Source organism: Gallus gallus, chromosome 20 (assembly GCF_016699485.2).
Source record: "Gallus gallus isolate bGalGal1 chromosome 20, bGalGal1.mat.broiler.GRCg7b, whole genome shotgun sequence".
NCBI classification, from domain to species: domain Eukaryota; kingdom Metazoa; phylum Chordata; class Aves; order Galliformes; family Phasianidae; genus Gallus; species Gallus gallus.
Window position 1 is genome coordinate 9,420,488 of NC_052551.1, and position 18,506 is coordinate 9,438,993.

General features: G+C 43.3%; 1 protein-coding gene across 2 annotated transcripts; it reads right to left on the bottom strand.

Moving 5' to 3' along the window:
• Positions 1–1,974: 1,974 nt before the first annotated feature.
• Positions 1,975–13,827, bottom strand: PCMTD2 (protein-L-isoaspartate (D-aspartate) O-methyltransferase domain containing 2). 2 transcript variants are annotated; one of them, XM_417422.8, is made up of 6 exons: positions 13,721–13,827; positions 11,045–11,377; positions 9,577–9,679; positions 7,690–7,861; positions 6,641–6,764; positions 1,975–5,261 (listed from the first exon to the last, which is right to left on the bottom strand). In XM_417422.8, the coding sequence occupies exons 2-6, from the start codon at positions 11,349–11,351 to the stop codon at positions 4,879–4,881; spliced, it is 1,089 nt and encodes a 362-aa protein (XP_417422.3). In that variant the 5' UTR covers positions 11,352–11,377; positions 13,721–13,827; the 3' UTR covers positions 1,975–4,878. The 2 variants fall into 2 exon arrangements, with proteins under 2 accessions (XP_417422.3, XP_004947163.2); XM_004947106.5 differs by having other exon boundaries at positions 13,646–13,827.
• Between the last annotated feature and the right edge of the window lie 4,679 nt (positions 13,828–18,506).

The following is an 18,506-nucleotide window of genomic DNA, read 5'->3' on the forward strand; positions in this document are numbered from 1 at the left end:
TCATACTTCTCTTCACTCAGAAGTCTTCCAGGTGTTTAGCCTTGTGTGTCAACAGAAACCTTGGACAAATTACCATTACACAGCAGCTGATGTCTCAAACCTCATCTCTTACAAATGTAAGCATCAGGCATGTCAAACTTGGTAAAAGCTATCTTTTTTCTAGCCAGGAAAAGGCATTATGCAGCAAGTTTCCTGCACCTAATGCTCAATCAATCCATTGTCTGTTTGCATTGGCATCACTTAGGAAAGCAGGCAAGTTTGCTCAACACCTCCCCAGCTCCCCTGTGCACCCAACTCATGGTTTTGAGCACACTGTCCTCTAGTGGCCACTCAACCTGTTCCTACAGAAACAATGACCACCTTCCATGGCACATGTGGACAGTTCACAGATTCAGCCTTCAGTTATGTGCCACAGCATAAACCAACCACCTGCAAAAGAAAAAAAATGCCCTTCCAGGTTTATTTCCATTGCTAATTGGAGAGCTGTGCCACTCAGTCACGCTTCTGTACACAGTCTGCAATCTTCGCTCAGGTTGTCGTGCAGTTGGTGGCAGCTTCTGGAAGGGACTGATGTGTGTTTATGTATTCTGTGAGATTTGGATAATTAGTAAAGTCAGCAGATTTAACAACAGCTACGTGAACATAATGGGAACGGGAATAATTGGAGTGCAAAAATGCAAGTTCTGCAACCCTGAATCTACTTAGAAGCAGATCTTTGCTTGAAGTTGAGGGATACCTTTCCTGCTTTGCTTATCTCCCCTCCATGACAAATGAGATGTCTGTGAGATGCTATGAAGCACTACCAATCACAGTTCCCTCACACATCCATTAGTTCATTTTATTTTGCATCAACATGACAAATTGTTTAAGTAAGTGTGCAACTCTGAACAAGAACCAGAAGTTAACTCCTAAGTGACAGGGCTGAATGTTCTTGCTTATGCCCCTTGCTCAAGTATTTCTAGCCTGTGTTAGAAAGACTTTCACACTAACATAGCAGGAGTTTTGGGTTGTTTTGTTTTAACACCCTTGTATTGTCTTCACCTACCAGTTCTGTCCCAGCAGAAAGATTTCAGAGTACACCTCCTGAAGATTTCATCACTTCCCAGGGAACTGAGATGTACATTTTACTATGAAGTGAACATAAACATTACCTGAAACAAAAACATTACCTGCCTTGACAAATTTTATCTACTTGATACCACTGATGCAACACATCCACAGCTTTCCAAAGCAGGAAGGGATTTTTTTTTTTTCCCCTAGCAAGCAAGCATCACATGAAGGAAAGCATTAATGCTGTACTACTCCCATTTTATAGCTTGTAAAAGGACATTATCGTACACACAGACAACAAGAAACAGTCTACAAATAACTATCACATGGAACAAAGGTCAGTAGATACACTCTATTAATAACAGCTGGATTTCTTATTATGAACAGTTCCCTATTACAGCTGAAGCCAAAGTATTATTCTCAACACTAGTGAAAAGGAAGCCTTGAAACAAGCTCCTAAAATTGGCATTAATTAAGAACTAAATCACAGCACAGGAGGCAAGAGAGCAGTCGCAAAAATGGTGGTAACTGAGAACACATTAAACAAGATCTTGTCACATTTAGTTTAGAGATCATGTCTGGAAACAGAGAAACAGACTAAATGAGCTCTTGATACCTCTGCTCTCTATAAACCTATCAGCCAGGTAAGTGAACTCACTCATTACATACTCTATTAAAATCCAGACCAGTGCTGTGTATGCTAATTCCAAAATACATCTTGCACAACTCCATTACATGAAGGTTTGGAAATCATCAGATGAGGTGGTTTCTTCTGATTATATTCTGAGGAGGTCATCTAAAAAACTACGCACCTGCACCATATGATTAAGTGCTCTTAACCAGCATTTAGTGTCTTAACCTTCAATTATGGAAATCAGTACTTAACTACAAAGTATTCTAATCACAACATGATGCAAAACCACATTAAGAAGGCTAAAAAGTCTTTACTGGATTTATTGATACAGAAACACTCATTAAAGAAAGTTTTACCACTTTCGTGTGCCTCAGGCCAATTCAATCCATTCCCATACACAGATTTTTCAGCTTACACACTGGTGATTAAAGCAGCTTGAAGTCCATTTCTTTTTTGCAAATTTATTGCGCTGTCTAAACCTAAAACGGAGTCACACACAAATAAAGCAAAGACTAAAAAGAAACAGTCAAAGCAGGTAAAACTCCTGGCCAGTTTATAGACCACACAAAAAAAAAACAGTGATGCCATAATTACTAAGAACACATGCAAAAACTACAGTACGAGTGCTTGTGCACGAGGAAAATGCATCCCCTTCCTTTACACACTAAAAGCAATATTATTTCACAATTATAGTACATAGAAAACTGCTACTATGAGTTTGTTTGGACCTGGGGGGTTGTTTTTTTTTTTGGCAAGGGTACAACCAAGAACACATTTTCTGTATACGTATTTATTTACTCAACCTCATCCAGGAAAAAGAGAATACTGCAAACATCTAGCAGATGTAATACAAAGGCAAAGCTGGTGAAAATCTGATAAAATATCTTTGAGAGCTGGGAAATGGGGAATGGTTAAAATAACACAGAGCTAACCGAAAGATGTTCTCCCTCAACTGGCCAATGTTAACAGAATCTCAGTCAGGTTCATTAGCATGACCTGAACTTCAGATGCCAACTTTAAAAGCAACTTCTTTATGACACCTATGAGAAGTTCTGCCATTAATAAACTGAAGGATGACCTGCCAGCCAGAAGTAAAATGCACCCTGTATATGCAGAAGCATAGAAGTTGTGCCACCACACAGAAAGGTGCATACCTGGTATGACAGTTATTCTAAAGAAACAGCTAACAAACACAGAGATGACAGCCTTTGAGGAAGTGCAAGAAGAACTTTATGCAGATTCTATTATGCCTCCATTTATCATCATACACAGAATTCTCATCTGCAGAAAGAAATTCCTTGTGGTTGCCAGATGTATGAGATGGGTGCTCGAAGTTTACAGGAAGCCATCAGCTCAGTGGCCACAGAACCACCCCACTCAAAATAAACCAAAAAACGAAGAAGCAAGATAGCTTGGGGGTACTATAGGCAAAATACAGCCTACAACTGCTTCAGACCATGTGGCCACCTGCTACACCACACCTACCAGGTAATAATATCAAAGACAAAAAAAAAAAGCCCATTAAACAAGGGAAAATTCTCCAGCTTAGGTTGAGATACCTAAGGAAATCTGTGTATTTTTCAAGCTGCACAGAACTTTGAAACTCTGTTTATCATTACATTGTGCAACTCAATACCACTAAATGATATCCAGCATTCTTTTTGGCAAAAGTCTTATTCATTCCTCCTCAGGAACTGAGGAGACAGCTTAAAATAAAGTGATACCAACATAAGTGCTTCTGATGGGGTGACATTCTTCATAACTTCATTACCTACTAAGGGTTTTTTTTGTCATCATTCTTTTTGTTTTACCCTCAGCTACAGGAGCACTACACATCAGTATGAGCTCGAGGGTTTCTTTCCAGACAATGCTGGTCTATGTGGACTTCTCAAATAGGCCAAAGCAAATCAACTTCCCCTTCCACACATGGAATCTCCTCCCATCAGCATTACAGGAAGACTTAGGAATAAAAACTAAAAGTCCCTACCCATGCAACTGCACTGTTCTTCTGTCCACCGATGCAAGTCTGTTAAAGCATCTATTTCTTTGTTGCAGTAAAAAATAAACTACCAAGACAACCTCATTCCACTTACTGTATGTGGACTATGTGTACACAAGCTGCAATCCAGCCACCCTGCTATGACAACAGTGCACACAGGAACACCTAAGTTAGAACCGCATCAATTTGGTGTTCCAGGGTTTCCACATATCCTCCACAGAACTGTTTGGCTCATTTCCCAGGATATAAACCATGTCCAGACTAGAGCTCTGCACTCCACTCCAGTCAAGCAGATTTTAGTTCACACACCACTGCAAAACCTGCAGATTCTGCTTTCACAGCCAGTATTCACCATCTCTGCTGCCCATCTCCTCCCTACCCTCATCCCCATTCAGGATTACTCTGTAAACACTTCTGGAGACAACAGTCACAATCTTGAACACTTGAGCATGCTGTCAAAGCTCATCAGCTTCACTACTCCTCACCTGACTCCACTGCTTTAAAAAAACAAAACAACTTCACATGTGATACTCTAAAACAGGTGTTTCCCATCAAGAAAACCAGTATTTCATAGAACATTTCTACCTTTTACTGAAAATCAGTATGTAATTTAAAAGCAAAGCTGAGACCAAAGGGGAGCTGATGCCTTCCTTCTGCATTCAAAAACTGGACATCTCAAGAATAACACCAGAACTTCTTTTCTGTAGAAGTTGTGCTTTTTCCACATTTCTGGAAGAAAAAAATTGCCAGGTCAGCTTTTACTAATAATCTTCATCCTCCATTGAACATACGCCATGGCAAACACATGGCAGGTAGAGTGGGAGAGAGCACAGACAGCAAAGGTCTTTGGGGGAACTGCTTAAGAATCTAAGAACGTTTAAAAACTGCAATTCAGTAGAGCTGCCATCTCTGTGCAGTTAGTTTCAGGGAATTAAATCCTCCATTCTGTAAGCAGTCAAGCACTTCACCAACTTGCTACCTAAGGAATCCCTGCTGTAGAATAAAACTATAGCACACAACCAAGGAGAAAGAGGAAACTTAAAAAAAGCTATAATGTTTAAGTATACAGCAGCCACATTCCCCAATCAGCCTACTGCCTTGGGTGGTCATATTAGCAGGCAAGCAAGTGGTATACGTTTGTCAAGCCCTAAGTAGTATTTTATTTTCTGCCTACTTCCCATATCCTAGAAGGAAATTACTTTTCCCTGTAATAAAGCAGGTAATATTTCAAGGGATCAGGCAAAGGCAGACTCAAGACCTTTTCTCTCAAAAAGTTTACAGGGGGATCTGGCTTTAGTTCAGAGGGTTTCATTTCTTCCTCTTCTCGTCTCTCATCCTCAGTCTCCTCACAGTTGTTGTTATCATCCGATGGGTTGGAGATCCGACTGGCGAAGACCTCTTTGTCCAAGAAAACAATAGTTTCCATGCGACGGCGACGCACACGTCTTCGTTTAAATCTAGGGGGGTTCTTCAGGCCATTTCCATTCTTGCTCATTGTCTCTTGATGTATAATTTTTTTAATGGTTCCTTGGATGGCTATGCGAGCCAGGTCCTGGAGGCTGCGAACTGCCACAGGGGCTAAAACAAAATGAAAACCATGAACAGATATGGAGAAATTCTCCTCAAGAGCACTCCCAGGAAAAGCTGCATTTGCTCAAATTAAATCAGGCCACTTGAATTCCCTGCTGCGATTACAGAAACAGCTCTATTCAATTCCTGTCAACTCCGGTAAACTGTATTGTAGCTTTCCAAACAAAATTTAATTATGCATTTCTCTCATTAACTGGAGAGAAAGAATGGGATGAAAGAAGAGTTTCGTATTTTGATGTTAAGTCCTCACAATTATTTTAAGATACACGTCTTGGAGATTATAAGAATGCAGACATAGTCACTGATACTGTGACTATTTAATAACCCAGATATTTTCCTACTGTGGATATCTAGACCTGAAGTCTATTCAATTCATCCACAAATGATTTGCCTATTGTGAATTTATTTCAGCTTTGCCAAGTTCTTCATTTATAAAACATAAGCACTATTTATGCTCATCAAAAACTGTTTCAGACTTAGTGGGTGAAGACTGGCTGGAAACCATTTGGTAAAAGTAATTTTAGAAACGTACAATAACTTATTGTGTTTAAAAAAAACCCTCCCACATTAATAGTTTGGAAGACTTGACTTCATTTTTCTATACTATTTGCTGCCAGTATGTAAATTCACAACACAACTCATATAGCATCAATGCATGTCTGCCTACAAAGGCACCATACAAAGCACGCTCAAATGCAGACTTAGGGGACCTTATGGTACCGTACAGACCGCTTACTGAGCTGCTTTTTGTCACACACAGACACCTTTCCAGAATAAGAACAAAGCCTGACTAATCTCTTTATGAGTATCTTTGTCTTTGCGTGTTCTTAAGAGGCCGCTTTACACCAAAGTCTTAATCTGAAGATTGGGGCCATGGCATACAATTGCACTTCAAGCAGCTAACCAAAAATTGTACAATTTAGATCCCTCAAGTGTTCCAGGCTGAGGATGATTCTGACCTGTTTTGGGTAGGATAACATTCGTTCACAGGTACCATGTGGTATTCTTTACCATCACAGCACAGTGTGCAAGAACCATGGAAGTAGGTGATCTGGGATTGAAACTGATGTCTGAACAGGCAAAAATAATGACCAAACATTTCATAAAGCTTGGGTATAATTTTTTAACGCATCATTAATATTTAGAATTTTTTCTATGCAATTTTGAGTCTACCTGCTGCTAGGATCAAAGATAGGATTCCTGTGTTGGAACCCAGTCTAAATGGACAACTGCTCCTAGAAGGAAACCAGCTGGAGTAATTTTTATGGAAATATGTATAGCAATGTCACAACTAAGGAACCAAGGTACATCTTACAACCAAACAGCAGATGGAATCCCCCCCCATAGCCAAGAATGTTTGTACTCACGCAAGTGAACAAGCCTTGACTTTCCTGAATCTGTGTGGTTGGGCTGAATCAAAGGAGCAAAAGAAACAGCAAGAATCTTCTTGGTTTCCCAGGCAGAAGGACCAGTACGAGTTATCTTAGTTAACTAAACGAAAACAAGAAGATCATTGTCCTTTGTGTGAAATACAGTAAGATTTCTAAACAGAAAATGAACAAGCAACTCCTCTGCCTCTACCAGTGGCTACAGTACTAGAAATGACTGCAGTAAAAAGTTAGGTAATAGTAGGAATCACTTGTTTTCCTCCAGAAAATTCAGACCTCCTGGTGCAATTAGCCCCAGTTTAGGTCACCCTGCTTTCCAGTTCTTCCCCAGTTCTGAATCAGAATATCCACATCCAACCAGTAAGAAAAAGCATCAGTCTTAGATGAACATCCACTCCTGAAGGAAGTCTGAAACTCATGGAATTTCTGTTACAACTTAAATCTTCCACTAATGCATCTTAATGAGAAGCAGCTCCGGGCTGTTAAGCCCAGCTACCTTGCAGGAAGTGGAACATCAGATACCTAACACCTTGACCATTCAAGTTTATTAAATAACCCAACTTTACACCAAAATTGATCATCTAAATTACCATATTGAGTTTGCAGACAGGGCAGTAACTCACATTCTACTAAAAACCACTGACACTTTTAAATAGGGACAACATACAAGCTCTTTCATAAGCCAGTTGGAGTATAAAACCTTCTAAAAGCAATTTTGTACTTCGTCATAAGTCCAGTGCTAGATTACATAACTTGAACAAAGCCTTCTTACAGTTTCCTGCAGCATAGAAGTAAAGTTGCTATTAACAACAAAAGATCAGCACTTGCTATGAATGTTATGGTAGAACTTAAACACTACAAAGTGGGCAGAGTACTGCTTCCATTTTGAATGAAAACTGGTGCACTTGATGCTTCCTGCCATTTGCCAAATCGCTGCTGAAAGAAGTGCAAACCAAAGCAAGAGTTATGGACTACACTGAGAGGAGAATTAAAAAAATCACTGAAAAATAGGTAGAAAGGTACTCAACCTTCTCTTCAAGGGGCATGACGAGAATTCCCCCAACTTTCAAGAGGTTCTTCATGTAGTCTTCATGTTCCTTCTGAACTCCAGCACCGCAGTACACGCGGTCATACTGAGTGCAGTCCGGGGAAATCTCTAAGCAGTTTCCAGTAACAAAAGATGGCTCACAAAATTCAAATCTACAAAAAAAATTAAAAAAAACACCAAGAAAATGCATATCACACAAGAGTATTATAATTTAGCGAATGAATTACTTTTGTGGTTCTGAAAGAATGAGGAGAATGAAAAATACTTGGGAAATATTTCGTGGCATTTCTCCTCCCAGGCCTTTGTATTGTAGAGATTATCAGAACAGAGCACAGCTGAAGTTTCAAAACCACAAAAACAACAAGGTGAGAACTCTCGGATGAGCACTTCTGAAGGGTATCAATGCATAATTTCATACCTGATTTGCATAAAATTAGGTAGTCCTGAAGTTTTAAGTTTCAGTTATAATATCCAGATGTAAGCAGTAGACCTGTAATTCTAAATGAGGAGTCCCGAGGACTACTGCACCAGGTTCCTCCGCATTTTCAGAAGCTCTTAATTGTTTTTCAGATGTTCTGGGGAAGTCTGATGCTTCAGAAACGTGTGCTGAACACAATGGGAGTTTTGTCATTCACTTCTAAAGAGCCATGATTTCACTCTTCTTAAAACACAATTTTTGTCTGTTTCGTTTTTTATTTAGTTTACAATCAAATTGAGTAATTTTACAATGCTTCTGTTTTCTATACATGCTCCAAAATCTACATAAGCTTTAAGGCCTACATTTAAGAGCTGATACTACATACATTCTTCTACCAGAACCTCAGTATAGTATCTGCTTACTCCTGAACACTTCCTCAAGCTTTTGCGACCATGCTAGACTCCACAGCAGCTGGCTAACAGTCCCTAGACATGGCGTGCTAACAGTCTAATAACCCAGCAGCCATTATTTATCAGCAATGCCAGTTTTCTAGTCATGGTGATTTCTGAATTCAGCTGACTTTTGCTTTATAACTATCTGCCCAGAGAGAGAAGAAAAGCCTTCTCTAAAACTCCTGTTCAAACAATAGCAACGTGAGTCTGGGAAGCAGGGAGTCATCTGTGTGCAAGCACCTTCCAGGCAGAAAAATTTCAGTCTGCTGCCAACATCAAGAAAAGATGGCTCTTATCAGCAGCTTTCCAGTACTGCAGTAACAGTACAAAACTGAGTAGTTTGAATTCCATCACTGAAGACCTCAATTTTCTTCTTCCCACAACAGGATGATTTTCAGGTAGCCAGAGATGCTCTCTTTTCATGTTTGTTCAAACTGTGAGACAGATCCAAAAATGAGACAGCTACAACTTTTATTGCTGAGGTTGCTTTTGGCAATGGTTATCCTGCTAGAAAGTTATTAATTTTGACAGCAGCAGAATAGATGGTGTAAGGGAGAACATAAATCAATTCCCAAGCAGCTTCAGTACTAACTTAATCATTATAAAAATACCTTCTTGTTTTAAGATACCATTTTTCTTCTTCTGAGACTAAACATATCAGGTCACTGCCAACATCAGCTCATTTACTTCTGATAACTCATGGATCATAAGCATAATTATTACCGTCACTTGCAGTTTTCACATTGTTATCTGTAATTGCACTGTAAAATAAGTAACTGTTCTCAGCTTCTTCCAAGCTCTGTCACATCAGAACTGCCGTTAGGAACACTACAACAATTTCTAAAACTCCTCCACAACACATATGAGCTTAGAAGGTCACACACTGCAGCTCAACAATCCTAAGAAGCCAGAATCCTCAGATTACCCTGAATCCAGAGCTGCCACAACTAAAGCCAAGCACATAAGATGGAACTAAATGGCCACTCCAAACTCTTACTTGTCAAAGCTGTCACTTGTTTTGATGAAGAAGTCCAATTTCTGCTTTGCATATTCAATCACATCAGAATGAAGCTCCACACCATGGTTAACACCAAAAGGACCTGAAAATTTAAAAGAACAGGCAACAGGTAATGCTAACAGGCAACACAAAATGCAGCAGAACTAACACAGTTCTGGTTACTTCCTGTATCAGATTACTGCCCAAGTGGCAGCCAGTCAGTGCTCGTGTGGAGTCAGATATCTTACTAATACAATGGGAAGTACAACCCTACACTGAGTTCCTGACAGTAAACCAGGGTGTTTTGCACCATCCACTTTGTCTTAACTATACAGGAAAGTCCACTGTAAGAGGGGAAACACTGACAGTGAAGAAACACTGTTCCTCTAAAGCTGATCACATGGGAAAAACTCTAAGACATAGAGCAATAGAGAGCATATTTTAATAAATCCTTCTGAAATCTTTACATTGTTTTATACCCCCTTTCCAATACGCTGTCTCCTCATCAAAGAAACTAGGAATAATGACCATATGTTATACCTCAATTAACAACAGCAATAAATTAGAAAGATACAGATGCTATTCAGTACTCATGCTTTTTATATTCATAACTGATTGATAACCTTTCCAGGAGGAAGCCTTAACTCCCAGAGTCACATATTGGCAACCAAAGTAATCTCTACAAACCTAGCAGAAAACCACAAACGTGACTCCATAAAAGGCCCAGGGATGTAGGAGTGGGGCTCTATCCTGACAAGAAACACTCCAGCAACTAAAATTCCTGACTCTCACAAGAGGATAGTACGTACCCCATAGCCATTCACCTATCCTGGCAGCCAGAAGCAGCGCAAACACTGACTTCAGAAATACTTTAGGGCAAACTGTTATTATACAATATTACTCTGATGCTTTGCACCTACTGCAGATGCGGTCACAAAGCCAGTTCTGATGGCTGTCTATGTTTCCACAGATTCTATTCCCCACCTATATGTTCATAAAAACCAAAACCGGATGTCAGAGATGTTACAGTCTAGAAAGGGCAGCACAAAAAAAAACCCAAGGCACTGAGCAGTTGTAGTCAGAGGTTTCTCTGGGCGTGCTCAAACCTAGTTTAAACAACACAGCATCCCTGCTCCTGAAGCCTTGAGCTGGGCTCTTGCTTAAGCAGCAACAGACCAAAGTTTGTGCCCAGTCCTGCAGGAATCCATGAGAGTCACCTGTGTAAGTGCACTGTTGCCTGCTCCAACTTGTCACAGAAATCTGGACACCCTCCAGTTCCAGAAAGAAAGCTGCATGAAATCCTGATAAATTGGCCAGCTGAATCAATGCATTCTTTACTTTGCTAGATACCATTTTGTTTCATTACTTGAGGAATGCTTCTTCCCTAATTTCAAGGCTTTCTTTAAAAAAAAAAATCACACAACAAAAACCTAATGAAAATAGTTAGCAAGATTGAGAAGTTATTTACCCAAGATGAGTCCAACCATAGAACTCAGATAGCCAGTGCCACTGCCAAGATTCAAAAACGACAGCCCTGGCTGCAGATCCAAAGCTTCCATCACCTCAGAGTAAATGCAGGGTGCTGAAAGATGAATATTTCCATGCTTCCACGCCAAGTCCTTGTAGGCATTGTCTTTGAACTCCTCCAAGTAGTAGTCAGCTCGATCAATGGCACGGAACGCCTGCTCTACCAGCTCTGTCCGGATATACTGTGCCTCCTTCAGGTTATCAATTAACTCGTCGTTGTCTTCTCCTGCACTTACTGCACCTCCCATCTTCAACCTCTGTGTAAGCACTAAAACTGAAGAAGAATAAAGAGAAGGTGAGGCACAGAGAATGCATCTGAGCTAAGTTAAGCTGCTGCATATTCTTTGTGAGAGACCTGTACGCACCTGAAGGTCAACAAGCAGCAAAGAAACATTACTACCATCCCAGCCAACCAAGCCATGAAGAAAATAGAGCAGATCTGGTATCTAGTACCTGACATCAGTAGGGAAAATTAGCACAGATAACTTAAATGACTGTTTTCAAACAATACTGACATACTACCAGTGTGTCAGCTGTTTCACTGTACTTTTTTTTTTTTTTTACAGAGGGGATTACTTTAACTGTTATGCTCAGAGGTCATTCTTCATTGCAAATCCAAGCAGTAAGTTAAGCCTGGCCTGCCAGTTAGAATTCTTGCCACATGCAGGCTATTTCTAATGTATCAAGAGGAAATTAAGAGACAGGCTGAGAGAACCAGAAAACCTCGAGCTGCAAGTTCAAAGAAAGCAGCAGGACTGAGGGTTTGCAGAGGTTACAGTCTCTGAGCTAAATATAGGCACAGCTTGCTTTCCTTAGCAAATGCACTTTCACACAGCTCGTCTTCAGAGCTCAGGCCAACATCAGTGAAGGACCACGATACAGAAAGAATTTTCACTGAAGCCAATGGAATTTCTTAGGTCCTCTTAAGTCTTAAGTGAGCCAACCCCCAGTGTGAAAACACTTCAGTGACACAGATTTAAGAATTACAAGCACTTCTGATTTCACTATGATCACCAACCAACAAACCCAGACCCCCAGGTGTGGGTAAAAGAGAAGTGAGCTGCCTCCTTGACTATGCAAGAGACCACACGTGATCACGTGCTTCAGACAGTAAGATACCTGTAGGTTTTACAGAGGAAAACATAAGGGGACAAGAACATAGAACTGATAACTCCAAATTACTCCAACCTTCTTTCTCCCACCCCCATTTAAAAAAAGAAAACAACTTTATTTTTTAAATGCATTTATTTACAATGCCTTTCTCTGCTCACAGTAGCAACCACAGAAGCAGCAGCTTTAGAATTCACTCCTGGGATCAGAAGATGTGCCTACATCTTCTACAAACCCCTACAGTGAAGCTGTTGGGGTTTGTTACAATCAGCAAAGCGAAAGTTACACACTTTCACTGTCAGAGGAAACAACAAACCTGCAAGAGCCCAAGAACGTTTCAGTTATCCAAATGAAATACCAGCTCCATTGCCCACAGAGAGACAGAAGACTTCCTTACGCAGGGAATTCAAGCCAGTTTTTAATCCATTCTTTTACTACAGCCTCAAATACACCAGCCTGATATCAGACCACTAGCAAACCTTGAAGAACAAGAAAGCCACCCCTTTCCTTCCTTCAGTAACTCCTTCAGCTTCTCTACACCAAGAAAACTATGGTGCTGTATCCATTTCACTGCAAATGTAAGACTTAGGTGGGTTCATCAGCCAATGTGATTCTTCCTTCTCCTCTTACACACACATTGACTCCCTGCAGCCACAATGGGAGGGGTGGTCTGCCTGTGGGCAGCACACTTACTGTAATACTCTGCACTGAAATACTCTTTCCTGAAGGTATTCCCCTGACCTCTTCTGTTGTTTAATACATGAAGCATTTGCACTCATTCCTTTGCTTCTGCTTGTGTTATGAAAATCCGCACTTTCAGCTTTAGAGCATAAAAATAAAGCCTTTACCAGCGCTGCCCTTCGGATCCCAAACCAATCCTTCCCCCTGTATGCCATTCCCACCGGGACAGCAGGTCTGACCCGGCTTCAGCTCAGCCTTCTGAGCAGCAGACACTGCAACGAGCCCAATGGCCGCACATCTCCTGACAGGTACCACTCAGGTATTACTTTTGCTGAGCACTCGCCGGCCTCCAACAGAACACATGTTTTATTGCAGATCACGGTTTATCTAAATCCCACTTTGGGCGATCCCACATTTCTATTCTTTTCCTGCCTTCCTCCGCTTGGAAGGGGGAACACACAGCAGGGGCAGGCCTTACCTGTAACAAACCTTCCCAACTCCATTCCCTGCACCCCCCAGCAGCCCAGCTGCACTTTGCACACCGGGTAAGCAAGGCGCTGTGAGCAGGCACGAGCAGAGGACAACACAGGCAGGGCACCGAGCAGCCTTCCAGCACCACAGCAACACGCTGCCATCTTCACGACCGCCCCCCACAGAACGCCCTCCCTCACGCACTCGCACGCCTCAAAACAGAGCAGCAAAAACAAAGCCACAACGTTACAACGCCACCACAGCAACACACAAAACGCACTTCTTCGCCTTCCGGGGCAGCCCTCGCTCTGACATCACGCAGTACATAAGGGCCCTCGCCCCCACTGAGCCGTACCTGGGCGGCAGCGCGGCCCGGCTCTGTTCGCTCGCTCTCGGCCCAGCTCTGCCCGCTGCGCTCCGCAGCTGTAAACACTGCCCCGCCGAGCGCCGGCCGCGCACTACGCATGCGCGGCACGCACCATCGCGTCGGGAAAGGGGGGGGGAGAGAGAGAGGGAGCGTACCGCTGGGTGCTATGGGGGCGGGGGCTGCCTGGGCGATACCACTGAGAGCCGGCGGGGAAAGGGATGTGTTCCCGGGGGGAGGGGGCGGCGCTGGTTCGCTGAGTGCAGGCTGGGGCTGTATAGGGGGTCTGTCTATGTATGGGGCCCACATACGGGGCCTGCAGAACGGCGTTGTGAGGGTTATGGCTGAACAGGGCCGGAGAGCGTTCAGGCCGGGTCTAAACAGAGCTGAGGTCGGCAGGCTGATAGGGCCGGCAGAGCGGGGATAGCACCGGGCTGAAGTGCAGAGTGGGTGTACACAGGGACTGGGACAACACACCGTGCCATGGCCTAAGCATGCACCAGGTTTAAATACAGACACTCTTTTTTCCACTCTGTCCCTTTGCACAGCCCATGGGAGCATCTCCCAGGCCTTACTGGAGACCTCATTGCTCCCACAGCTCCTGAAAGGAGGTTGGGGTGAGGTGAGAGTTGGCCTGTGCACCCCGGTAGCAGCGACAGGATGAGGGCTGATGGCTTTAAGTCGCTCTGGGTGAGGGTCTGGTTGGATATCAGGAGAAATCTTTCCTTGCAGTGGGTCAGGACGGGGGTCCCCAGGGCACAGCGTGGTGTTGGGAGCGGCAGTGTGTAAATGCATAGAAAGAAATTCCCTATGAAAATAAGAGCTTATTCACCTGGCTCCAGGGGCTGGAGAGAACCACGGAGTGTCATCACAAGGCTGCCACGTAGCTGACTCACCATCTTTGCTGTAGAAAGATCCCTGTCCCCTAACATCATCTTCCTGAGCATCAGACACCTGATTTGGATTATACACAGCCATGCAGGCTCCTTCAGTGGTTGTAACCATTGTGGCAAGGTCCAAGGAGACATTGGGGAAAGGTGGTTCCTATCACCCACCTCAGGATAAGAGAGGTTATCCTCTAATATTGCACGTCTCTTCGTCTACAAGTGGCCCATACAGTGTCAGCTGAGGCTATGGGATGTGTGACCTCCAGGCCTGCAGATTGGACAAAATTGTCTGCCTTGGCCTTCGATCCAGGATTTGGTCCTGTGTATGGCTGCAAAACGACACGGGTTAACTGCATCTAGACAGGAGATTTCTTGTGTTTTCTAAAGATTATTTGTAGGGGAAAAAAAAAGAGAGAAAAAAAAAGCCATCCTTCCAGACGCAACAAGACTACAGTGGGGAAAAAAAAAGAGATTGCCCTGGTAAATGAGACTCAAATAGGAAGAAAGTGAATCAGCATCAGAGATGTATTTATGCGTTAAGGTGATTATCTCAGCTCCCTTCATTAACATGATAACAGCAGACTCCATGCTAACAGGCACCGGGTAATACTGTGGATGTCTGCACTTTCATTTCGCAGAAGACAGCTGCCTGGGAGAATGGGATTATTTGTGGAGAGCGGGCACTGAAACTCCTCCTTGCTGATTCAACCAAAACAGGGCACGGTGATTGTGCTTGCCTCGTCTTGTTTAATAAGAAAAGCACTCAAGCATAATGGCAACGCGGTCGAAATCTGCAAATGCAGAACAGACAAACTCTATGCACGTATGATTCCAGGGCTTCCATTCAGCATCTGCTCCTTCCTAGCAGAGCTGCTTGAAAAACAGCAGCTTGTTTCTTTCTTATTTTGCACAAAACAATGTTAAAAGCTGGGTAAAAACTGCCGTGGGGAGCCTGTTTGAGAGCCTTGACCCTCCCCTGATGCAGCTCCTCGTGTCCTTCATGACTTAACAGGTCTGCTGCAATTGCTGATGCCTCGTGCTACTCCTTTTCCTGTGCTTTGTTAAGACCTTCCCTCCATCCTTACGGCTCACTGAGGGCTTTGCTATCCAACCCCTGCCTTGCACAGCCCTAGATGCTTCTGAGAGCCGGCAAATCCAAGCGGGATGAGGAAAGCAGGGCCTGGGAACACTGGGCCGGCACACACAGCATCTGCCGGCCTCACACCGCCAGGTGTCCCCAGCACAACGGGCACCGCTGCAAGCCTCGCCACTGGGATCGGTGCTTTAACTTTTGGAATTCCGCCTTGGTGGTGATCGGTTAAAATGGGACGTTTTTATCCATTTGAAAGAGCAAGCAGCAAAAATGACTTTTAGCGTGCAAGCCAGGGGCCGTCAGGCTGAGCTCCAGCTGTGCTGACCTGCAGCTTTGCAATGCAGATTGCTATTTAAATCAGTGGCACAATTTGTGAGTGGTGGGATGAGTCCCATAAATTAAGAGCTGGAGCATTAAATCATAGGGTTATATTTCCATCATTTCCCTTTTTTTTTTCTTTTTTAATTTTGCAAACTATGTTCTGTTGCCTTTTCTAGACACCTTGGCACTGTACCACGTTCAAAAGATTATCCCTATATGTACATACATGCATGCATGTGCATACATATAAACACATGGAGACATACGAATTTACACCACTATTACTATGAGCACAGCAGCAGCTGATCACCTTGGATCCTTCTGCCTATGCAGAAAGTATACGTGTTTGTGCCTAAAGCTTCCCTCTAGCCTCACTTCATCAGAGGGCTCTGTGAGTAATTGCTGAACCAAGAGGAAGAACATATGTCTTGATTTCCACTGTATTGCCCTGTGCATAACCACTGCCTCCTGGAAAAAGGACTCATAAAGACCTGGATTCATCTCACTTAGCTGAGATGTCAGAATTGAAAGGAGGAGAGTCGCAGTGTAGTCCTGCATTGTCAAAGGAAAGAGAGCAGCCAGCAGCCTCCTGGCTGCACCATCTTTGATGGTGAAAATGCATCACTAAATTCCCTGCAGCTGGGGACACAGAGCAGAGAATTGCTTGATCTCTTACAAACCTCAGGGGTTGCCCAGCTGACTGACCTTCCCCAGTCCTTCCTCCTCCTCCAGCAATAAGAAAACATCTGCATATTTCTGATGGGAATTTATTCCTGGCCAAGGTGCACCTGATTTGATCTCCCGCTAGCATTATCCTCTAACTTAAATCATTCCCCTTCTTCCCACCCTGAATGCATTTATGAAGAGTAATCATATCTCCTCTTAACCTTTGTTTTTCTAGGCTAAACAAGCCAAGCTCTTTTAATCTCCTCTCCTAAGACAGGTTCTCTGTTCTACTAATCACCCTGCCAGTCTTTCCCTGCACCTGTTCAAGGATAAATACATTGCTTGGTTCCCCAAAGACAGGTCCCAGAACTGCCCACAGTATCCCACACGAAGTCTTAATGGCACCACAAGCACTGACACCAACACATGTGTCTTCAGAACAAATGGCCTGAAAGCTGCATGAATCCCTTTGCACAGCAAGAGGAGAACAGATACAAATCCACAAACCCATAACCATAACACAGTCTTACTCTGGAAGATTGGTGCTTAGCTTGGAAGGGCACTGTGCTCCTTTACATCTGTGGGTCCTGGTGCTTAGCAGGCTGTAATCAGTGGTTTTGTGTTTTCCATTTCCACTGGATGAGCATCAGTCTCAGCTGCTTTCCCCCTGCCTTTGGACCAGCAAAACTCTCTTTGAAATCATGGGTGAGGGTTTGAACTACAAAGATGCAGAGTTAAATGATGAAAACCATTTTGCATTCATCTCTTTTCAAAATGATTTTCCAGTTTTATTTGGGGTTTAATTAAATTTCTGTGACCCAGGCAGGGAGTTCAGCCTTTCTTGATTAATGTTCTTTTAGGTGGCTCTGATAAGAATTTAGCATTAACAATTGAGCTAACAAGCCCCAGTGAGCAGTTTGTGGGAGACTAATTCTATCAGTGCTTTGCAATGTCAGGGCTCCACTTTGAGCTAGAAGCCGAGAGGAAGGATGAGGAGCAAATGCAAAGTCTAGCAACTAACTCACTGCAACGCAGCTTCTTTGTGGGCAGAGCTCATCTGGAAACTATTTTAGCTGACAACATCAGAATTTCACCTGCTCTTTTTTCCTCCTGGCTGAAGCTGTGCACTTTCTTGGCTCATTGTGATAACGGCTGACAATAAGGAGCGGAACCGAATGGTGGCATTGATAAGAGAAATGAAAGGAAAGGCACAAGCCTTTTCCTTCTCTCTGTCCCTATCCCCTCTTACTTCAGGTACCACTAAAATCACACTCAGTGCTGAAGCACAGCCTGATGTCACTAAGCCATAGCATAACATCCATCCAGAGCTTCCCATCTGCAGTGCTTTGAGGCTCGATTTTGGACCCAAGCTGCCCACAAACCTCAAGTGAGCACCTCCTCTGTGGAGAAGCCAAACCACTTATTTCAGGGATATTATTATTTTTTCTCCTCTGGGTGCTCACCAAGGATAATTTGAGTCAACCAGATTACCTGAAAACAAGGGGACTTTGTCCTCACTGCTCTCCTAGCAGAAAGACGGTCACACCAAATGGTGCAAGCTGAAAGTCAGTGTCCGTCACTGCTGGTCTGCAGACGCTTGTCATTGCTCTGGAGCACGTGGATGCCTTTCACCATCATTACCCTTCAGAACTGGCTCCCATCTCTTCCTGTTGAGCTCTCATTCTTTTTTGAGATGCTCACTCAGGGCACCCACTCATCTCTGCTTTGGCAGTGCTGTGCCTGGGGCAGAGCTGGCCAGGAGCCCTGCTGCACCCTGTTGTGCTCTGAGGTTTCTGCCTCCCACAGTGCC